Source organism: Pungitius pungitius, chromosome 1 (assembly GCF_949316345.1).
Source record: "Pungitius pungitius chromosome 1, fPunPun2.1, whole genome shotgun sequence".
Taxonomy (NCBI): domain Eukaryota; kingdom Metazoa; phylum Chordata; class Actinopteri; order Perciformes; family Gasterosteidae; genus Pungitius; species Pungitius pungitius.
Genome location: NC_084900.1, coordinates 3,604,874 through 3,613,531, shown reverse-complemented (window position 1 = coordinate 3,613,531; position 8,658 = coordinate 3,604,874). Strand labels below are relative to the sequence as shown.

General features: G+C 50.2%; 2 protein-coding genes across 2 annotated transcripts in view; one reads left to right on the top strand and one right to left on the bottom strand.

The window, feature by feature from the left end:
• Nucleotides 1-4,943, top strand: part of f13a1b (coagulation factor XIII, A1 polypeptide b) — a 6,130-nt gene extending 1,187 nt beyond the window's left edge. The window contains exons 2-15 of the mRNA XM_037479050.2: nt 687-903; nt 1,086-1,274; nt 1,365-1,613; nt 1,710-1,828; nt 1,904-2,011; nt 2,207-2,381; nt 2,499-2,637; nt 2,833-2,936; nt 3,054-3,142; nt 3,233-3,386; nt 3,753-4,028; nt 4,146-4,306; nt 4,422-4,558; nt 4,694-4,943. Coding sequence (XP_037334947.2) covers nt 717-903; nt 1,086-1,274; nt 1,365-1,613; nt 1,710-1,828; nt 1,904-2,011; nt 2,207-2,381; nt 2,499-2,637; nt 2,833-2,936; nt 3,054-3,142; nt 3,233-3,386; nt 3,753-4,028; nt 4,146-4,306; nt 4,422-4,558; nt 4,694-4,835 — 2,229 coding nt within the window. The 5' untranslated portion in view covers nt 687-716 and the 3' untranslated portion in view covers nt 4,836-4,943. The remainder of the gene's footprint in view (nt 1-686; nt 904-1,085; nt 1,275-1,364; nt 1,614-1,709; nt 1,829-1,903; nt 2,012-2,206; nt 2,382-2,498; nt 2,638-2,832; nt 2,937-3,053; nt 3,143-3,232; nt 3,387-3,752; nt 4,029-4,145; nt 4,307-4,421; nt 4,559-4,693) is intronic.
• An 83-nt stretch (nt 4,944-5,026) lies between these two features.
• On the bottom strand, nt 5,027-8,654 carry LOC119222418 (protein mono-ADP-ribosyltransferase PARP15). The gene is made up of 8 exons (XM_037479049.2): nt 8,609-8,654; nt 8,306-8,449; nt 7,870-7,929; nt 7,601-7,777; nt 6,686-7,504; nt 6,438-6,574; nt 6,124-6,304; nt 5,027-6,023 (listed from the first exon to the last, which is right to left on the bottom strand). Exons 1-8 carry the CDS (start codon nt 8,625-8,627, stop codon nt 5,737-5,739), a joined length of 1,824 nt encoding a protein of 607 aa, XP_037334946.2. The 5' UTR covers nt 8,628-8,654; the 3' UTR covers nt 5,027-5,736.
• Between the last annotated feature and the right edge of the window lie 4 nt (nt 8,655-8,658).

Below are 8,658 nucleotides of genomic sequence, written 5' to 3'. Positions count from 1 at the left end.
GCAGGGTCTTGATGAACGATCAAAGTTGTAAAAGTCCACTTACTGCTTGCAAGCAGGAGGTCAAACACAAGCACTTATTACGGTGCTCTGTGGAGATTCACACATGAAGGCCGTCCTCAGCGGCAGGTACATCGCAAACCAAGTGGAGATAAGAACCAAGGTTAAGATGGGGGGGGGGGGGGGGGGGGTTGTGTGATGTTTGACCGCCCTCCCTCCTTCCTACACAGCTGCAGAAGGAACCCTTTGAATCGCCCTGCTTTTCGCACCTTGCTTCAATGCAGACAATTATCCCTCTTTTAGCATCATGTGTCAAAACATCATTCTCCTGTGTGGAGTTTGATCTGGCCTCTGCAGAAGGTAAACACGTCTCCACCCGAGCCGCCTGTTGGTCAGAGAGCAAACAGAGCGCTCTCTGTGCTGGAGGATGACTCATGCACGCCCCCCCCCCCCCCCCCCCCCTCCTTCTCAGCCAGGTGTGTGTGTGTGTGTGTGTGTGTGTGTGTGTTCTGCCAGCGCCTTTATGAAAACACCTGTTGTGTGTTTAATAGTCATCGTGTCGTAAGTCGGGCAGAGAGGTTGATGTCACCCCTCAGAGAACTGAGGGGTCTTTGTTTACAACAGTTTTTGAAGCCGTTCTTTCAAACATGTGAAAAATGGAGAGAAACTAAATGTCTCTCCTCTTCCAGGAGGACCCTCGCCAGTCAACTGTCTCCGTCATGTCCGATCAAGGCGCGGCCCCGATCGCCTCCTCTCTCCCCCCAGCTCCGCCCGGACCCCCCCCCAAGACGACGAGCCGCGGCCGCTCCGCCGTTCCCGTCTCGACCTTGAACTCGGAGTCCTTTGACATTCCCGAGTTTGAGCCGTTCGGCGCCCCGGGCCCGAGAGGATTTCCCCCGATGACCGGTGAGTCATCGTTTAAAACTATAGTTTAAAGTACACGTCACCGTGAAAACAGAGACCTAAAGCAGCTTAAATATGCAAATAAGCCATTAGTTTATGCTGGTATAGAGAAAAAATACATTACTAAACCCCCCCCCCCCCCCCCCCGCCCCTCGGCCTCTGGTTTTCTCTTCCTGCCGACCCAGAGTATCTGGACATTTGGGACGTGGACATGATGAGGAGGCCGAACGAGAGCAACGCGCAGCAGCACCACACCATGCTGTTCAACTCGGACAATCTCCTCGTCCGCCGGGGACAAGAGTTCCAGATCAAGATCACCTTCAGCCGGCCCTACAAACCCGCCACAGACATGTTCGCCGTGGAGTTTGTCATCGGTGAGACGAGTTCAATAAAATGGTGGACGGTTCTTGCTTCAAAGCAATGTCATGAATCTGCCATTATCCCCCCCTCGTCCACCCCCTCAGGCTCCAGCCCTCAGTACAGCAAGGGCACCCACGTGCCCGTGTTCACCACCAAGGACCGCCAGAGCTCCTGGAAGGGCCGCGTCACGGACGCGGTGGACAGCGCGGTCACGGTGGGCATCACCCCCGCGGCGACCTGCATCGTGGGGAAGTACCAGATGTACATCGCCGTGAAGACGCCCTTCGGCATCCGCAGGACCCGACGGGACAAGAGCCGAGAGCTCTACATCCTCTTCAACCCCTGGGCGTCTGGTCGGTCCGGGGCTTCTCGGCCACGCCCCTTTTTTTTTTCTTCTTCTAGTGCCTTTTTTCTAAGGTCACGTGACCCGCGGTCTTGTTTTTCCTCAGATGACGCCGTGTTCCTGGATGACGAGGCGGAGAGGCAGGAGTGTGTGATGACTGAGATGGGGATCATCTACCACGGCGCCATCGACGACATCGCTGAGAGAAACTGGAACTATGGACAGGTAGAAAAAAGAAACCGACTTCAGGACTCAATCTCCTAGTTAATTTTTTTAACTCTTTATCATTTTACCCCCTAGTTTAACTACGGAGTCCTGGATGCTTGTCTGTACATTCTGGATCGCGCTGACATGCCCGTCACCAGCAGAGGAGACCCCATCAGGGTGACCAGAATGGCTTCTGCTATGGTGAGAGAACATGGGAACAGGAATCTGATCCGAAGAGACAAAAGGGAGCAGATGTGAAATATCATTATTGAAACAAATCTTCTTCCCAACATTGCATTTTACACGGATTAGCAATGGTTTGTTGGAAATAATTAGAAGATGTCTGAAAAACGATGGACCTTTTCCATAAATGCCTAAAATCTGCCCCGCGCTCAGCTGAACTCTCGCGATGACGATGGCGTGCTGGTGGGGAACTGGAGCGGCGACTACACCTACGGCGTGGCGCCCACCTCCTGGACCGGCAGCACAGAAATCCTGCTGAGCTACGCCAGCAGCAAGATGCCCGTCTGCTACGCTCAGTGCTGGGTCTACGCCGGCGTCTTCAACACCTGTGAGACCCTTCGCCAAGTGGCAGGAAGTGACGGCGTGTGCTTTTTCCTATACATCCCTCCATTCTCTCCTTTTCCTTTCTGTTTTTTCCCCGCTGGGTTGAATGTTCCCCCTCCAGTCCTGCGCTGTCTGGGCATCCCGTCGCGCGTCGTCACCAACTACTTCTCCGCTCACGACAACGACGGAAACCTCAAGATGGACATCATCCTGGACGAGGAGGGCAGGATCGACCGGAGCCGCACCAGAGACTCCATCTGGTAAAAACGTCTCTTTTGTTTGGGTAATCACGGCGCCCAGAGGATGAATCCTAATGGCCTCGGGCCAAAAGCTTCCGCTGAATTAAAAACTCTCTTTCTTTCCCACTTAGAGGCCACCATCTGTAACGCGGAAGTTCAGATCAATAGAAAAACAGGACTTGTCTCTTAAGGTATTGTGAATGATGTTGTCATCAGGAACTATCACTGCTGGAATGAGTGCTACATGTCCAGACCGGACCTCCCCCCTGGCTTCGGAGGCTGGCAGATTGTGGATTCAACGCCGCAGGAGACCAGCGACGGTATGAAATAACATTGGAAATATATCTTTTTACACATTAAGATCACAGCTTTAAGAGGTATACAGACTATACGCATGAATCCCATAGTATTAATCGTATTCTCCACTCTCCATGAAGGCATGTACAGATGTGGTCCTGCATCAGTCCAGGCCATCAAACACGGCCAGCTGTGCTTCCCGTTCGACGCCCCCTTCGTGTTCGCCGAGGTGAGTCGTCTCTGACAACATGTCTCGGTGGGATGTTCTGCGCCGGCGTTTATCGGAGCGTCTCCGTCTGCCCCCCCCACCCCCCGACAGGTCAACAGCGACGTGGTGTTTTACACCCGCGATAAAGACGGAACCCTGGAGGCGGTCAAGGTGAACCGGACCCACATAGGCAGCGCGGTTTTGACCAAGACTCCGGCAGCGATGACGCGCCGTGACATCACCGATCAGTACAAGTTTCCCGAAGGTCAAAGACATTTTCTTTGATGCCGCAGCTTGTGATTTCTGTTTTTTATACAAATATGTTCTGTAAAATTCTGTGGCTCTGTTTATCATAATAATAATGTATTTTTTAGCACTGTTCAGAAGTGACAGGTAAATAAATTTTATTAGTATTAATATTTAATTAGAGTCTGCTCCGTCTGGGCCTCGCCAGGGCGCGGCTCGTTTTTTGAGGGGTGATGACATTTTTGGGGGGAAATCATTACCACTCGGCATCATAATTTAAGCTTTATTGTTACTGGCAGACCAGTTATCTCCAAATATGTTGACTGCGTGCAGAAATCTGTCCAAAAAAAATGCATTTTAAATGAAAGATATTCATTCAATCCAGGCAGCAAGGAGGAGCGGACCGTCCTGGAGAAGGCCGAGGAGTTCGGCTGCTCCCAGGAGAAGGCCGACCTCCCCGCGGCCGACGTGGACCTGGTCCTGCCCGCGCTGGAGGTCAGCGTGGGCGACAGCTTCGAGCTGAGCCTGGAGTTCGTGAACCGCAGCGGCCAGCGGCGCACCGTGGACGCCTACATCAGCGGGAGCGTGGTGTACTACACCGGAGTCAGCAGCTCCGAGTTCCTCTTCAAGAATCCCACGGTGACCATTGACCCCAACGACAGTGAGCGAGCATTCAATCCATCCCTCACCAGCGAAAAGCACTTTTCCACAATTCTGAATAATAAATAAGAGAGCGAGAGAGAGTATAGTTGTGTTTTTGTTTTTTTGTGCTCTCCAGGCGTGAAGGAGTCCGTGACTGTCGAGTCAAAGAAATACATTAAGAGTCTGGTGGAGCAGGCCAACCTCCACTTCATCGCCACGGGGAAGGTGAAGGAGACGGGCAAGATCGTCAGCGTCATGAGAGTCGTGACGCTGCACAACCCCAAACTCAACGTCAAGGTCTGCAAGCTTTTCTTCTGTATCTCAATGTGTAGCCAACCTCTCATTATATAATATAATATGCAAAGGCTTTATATCTTGCAGCGTCTTATTCAAAATGCGTTGTTTTCTTCAGGTGTCCGCCGGCGGTAAAGTGAACGAGGAGATGACCGTGGCGGTGGAGTTCACCAACCCCTTCAGCTTCGACCTGGAGGGCGTCTACATTCGCATGGAAGGGCCCGGGCTCATGCTGCCCATGTCCAAATATTACAGGTGAGACAGGTGTAAACTCTCGTGCCTCTTGTTGGTGTTTTTGTGCCTCCGTCGTCAGGTCGCTGCTTGTCGACACAGTATTATATATGTGTGTGTGTGTGTGTGTGTTGACTGGTGCTGTCTCTCTGGCTCCAGCCTGATCCCGGGGAACTCCTCTCTGATCTGGACCGAGTATTTTGTCCCGCAGAGGGCGGGCAGCACCAGGGTGATCGCTTCTCTGGACTGCGCGTCCCTCCGGCAGGTCAACGGCACGGCGTCGGTCACCATCGAGCCCTGAGGTTCACTCTCAGCTCAGAAACCTGCACCACAGTCACCCAACTGTAGGTCTACCACAGCTTCAGCTTTTATAACGGGGATGAGGGTTAGGGACAGATTCTTTTTTTTTTTTTAAATGTATTGCAAGCATGTTGAATATTTTTCTACAGTTAAAGGAACAGTATCACATTTAGAAGGATTTTTTTTTGGAGCAGATGAAACAAACACAGAAAAGATCAAACAAAAGCTGGCTAAACGCTGGAAGAATCAATAAAAAAAAGCAGAGAAATATTTTAACCCAGTACACATTTAATCATTCAATACACCTCATAGGGATAATAAACAGCTTCCAAGTAGTGCATTTCACACCCTCACAATAGAACTTTTAAACATTCATTTATCTATATTACACAACAACCAGCTTTATGTTTTTTGGTGGATATGAGGTATAAACAACTCATGTCAAGCTTTGTTTCATTCAACAAATAACAGATTGATTAGCAGCATCAACTTAATTTTTGTAACAATTGAGGTTTACGAATTTTCTTTTTTCTGGCTTCACCTTTTTATATCTAATCTTTCTCTGTGCAAAAACAAATGCAAATATCAACCAAATAAAAGTAGAATCTGCATCATTTCATGAGTGTGTCTATGTGAGTCACTGCTCATAATGTGTTTGCATGATTTCATTTTAAACTTCATGAGCCACAATCTGTAAAAGTTGTACAACAAAAAAACATGTGACATCGATGACATCACTAAAGAAAACAGTAAAAAAGTAAAAGAAAAGAAAAAAGTAAAAGAAAAAAGTTCAAACTGTCTCCAAATCCAGCAAGAGTTGTAACATGGTGAACCTAAGTATAACACCAAAGCACCATAACCCTCAAACAGTAGAGATCCCCCCCCCCTCCCCCTGTTGGGGGTCACTTGAAGGTGATGAGGTAGTCCGGGTACGCCTGGTCATCGTGGAACACCACGTACATGCTGGGGCGGCCCACGTCGTCCACCACGCTGTCGTAGCGCTCGTCGGGACGCTGGCCGCCGCGAGTGGGAGGAGTCCTCATGTGGCTTTGGCCTGCAGCGTAGATGCCGGTCGCCACTCGGACCACGAACATCAACTGGGAGCCGTCGGGCGCCGGCGCGGAGTAGGTCGGGTGGGCCGAGTAGCTGGCGTCCACCGCGAAGTACGTTCCTTTACCGTATGAGGTGCCTGAGAACCAGAAGACAACGGACGGTTGGTAAGTCCTGATTCCTAAAGGGGCTGTAGATGAAGGTTTGGTTTAGGCAACCAAAAGTACTTGACTCTTTACCGTTCTGCCCAGAGAAGCTCCTGTTGAAGCCGGTCTTCCCGATGGAGTCACAGTTGACGTGAGTCGTCCCGTGGTACAGGAGCTTTTCCCCCGCTTCGACCCGCTGTTGGTTCTTATCGCAGATGTGCTTCTTCTGCGCTTCGTAGGCGCGTCGCAGGTGGACGTTCTGCAAGCGCTCGATCTGACGAGAGAAGAAACCAAAGCGAGGAAAGAAGGATCTCTTGAAATGCATCGTGTTAACTACACGCTATGGAAACAAAAGGTTATGGTAACAGCTTCGGGCATGAAGAGATGAACTGTGTTGAGCGGCTCACCTTCATCACGGTCTTCTGGACAGTTTGTTTGAAGCCCTCCTTCACGGCTCGGTGCTCTGCAGAAGAAGGCTGCAGAGTAACCTTTTTGAAAGCTTCACCGGCAGCCATGTTGTCCCAGTAGAGAGGGAAAGTGAAGTCTGAAATGAGTCGAAGGACAAAATGGTTTAAAACAGAAAATCAAGGTTGAAGAACACAGACAAGACAATTAGTTTGAGTCTGAACCTCCATGTGACCCTGTGAAGTCTGACCCGAGAGATGCTCCAGTCGTTTCAGCTTGGCCGTTTGTCCGGTGGTCCGATCTGTGGCCTCCGTCCTCCGGGGCTCCACAGACCACCGCGTGTTCTGTGCGTCCGTGATGCCTCCTGCCACCCGGTCGTTTTCCAGGTTGTGATTGGCGGTTTTGGGAAGTCTCACCCAGTTGCCGCCATGCCGCTGTATGCACCAGGCCACGCGGTTGAACAGATCCTCCTCCTCCCTGAGTCTCACCTCTCTTCTGAGGCTGCCCTGCAGGGAGGCGTTGATCATCTGCACCGCCGCGTGGACCCCATCTTTCAACCCGCTCACTGCCCAGGTGCCGGGCTGGTCCCTCTGAACGTACAGACCCTCCAGCTCCACCAGCTGGTTGAGCTCCTCGACGTCGTCCTGGGTGAGACCTGCCAGCTCCTCCTCCCTAAAGGTTTTGGTGGAGCACTGAGCGTGATACAGACCCTTCAGCTTTGCCGTGGCGTCGTCGACGTCGACCCTGGAGAGACCCAGGAACAGGAAGACGGACTGCTGACCTGCAGAGCTGGTACGCAGAGAGCTTAGATCTGCGCTCCCAGGCGGAGAGGCCAGCTGACCTGGTCGTGCACGAGGCGGCGGAGGTGCTGGCACTGTTTGTGAATCACCTCTGTCGATTAAAGCGCTGGAAAACACTTGCATCGCTTCCTCTTTAAAGGCCAAGAAGACTTTAATTTTATTGAGGGCGATGCGGATGTCAGTGAGACAAACGATGGGGGACGAAGTGGCCTGGCGGACCCCTCGGAGGATGGCGCCTGCCACGAGGCGAGGGTCCAGCCCGCCCGCCCCTGCAAAGAAAATATAAACCACGATGCACAGACATTTGAATTTCATGTGTGCGTTTCATATGAATAAATAAGATCATCTATTAACAAAATACTCACCAGCACAGATGGCGGGAATGGCGACAGACTTGAACCAAAACGCTTCACAGTTCTCCACAATTCTGAGCACCAGTTTTTGAATGACTCTTGCATCCTTTTCACCACAGACATGAAAAATGGCTGAAGTAGGGAACCATCCAGGTCCGGATACAAGAACATTTCCACTGCTCACTGTCCCTACACGAGACGCAACAGACGGGATGAGTTGAAGCTGTAAGAGTGTGTGGCCTGTGCACGTTTAGCATGTTTAGCTGGTCTTCTTCTCTCACCTGTTTTGAGTTCAGCCTCCACCTCTGGTCCAGCTGCAGATAAGATGTTTCTGCACACACCTGTAGGACAAATATTAGATTAGTGGTGGGATGTAATTTAACCACAATGGAAACATTGTTTACTCAAGTTTCCTAAAGTACTTGGGGACAATTAAGCTAGCTTAGCTTTTAGCTGAGCAGAATTAAACTATTAATACAATATAATATAATGTAATGTTAAACAGTATATGTGGCACTGCTACTTTTACAACATATGAAACCTCCCTCGCTATTGGAGCCATGCACCTATTTACCATGTGATGTTGATGTACTGTATGTTCAATCAATGCTATTTAAAGGATGCAAATATACCCACAACTATTAAGTAGAATAGTATTTGCTAACAGTCCACATAATCTTGATATTCTTCCTGGACTCTCCCTCTGCCCTCACTCACCGTTCTGAAAATTAGTGTTGGTCGCGTTCACTACTGCATCGGTGGTCTCGTTAGTGATGTCACCAAACACCAGCTTCAGTTTAACTCCGCCTCCCACTGTCACTGTGAGGTCATCGAGGTCACTGGTGAGGGACCTGAAGATTGCTAAGAGGAAGAAAAGTCACAATATGTTTCATATACTGTCTGATATTTAAACTGATAACTTTAAAAGTAAAAGGTGGATTATTAAATCTTGGATGAATTACATGTGGTAAGGGTTATACATGCCTTGCTGTATTTGTAATTCAGTCTCAAAGTAGTTACCTTGGCCTCCCTGGTTCATCTTTGAGCTGAGGTGACGGTAGACCTCATAG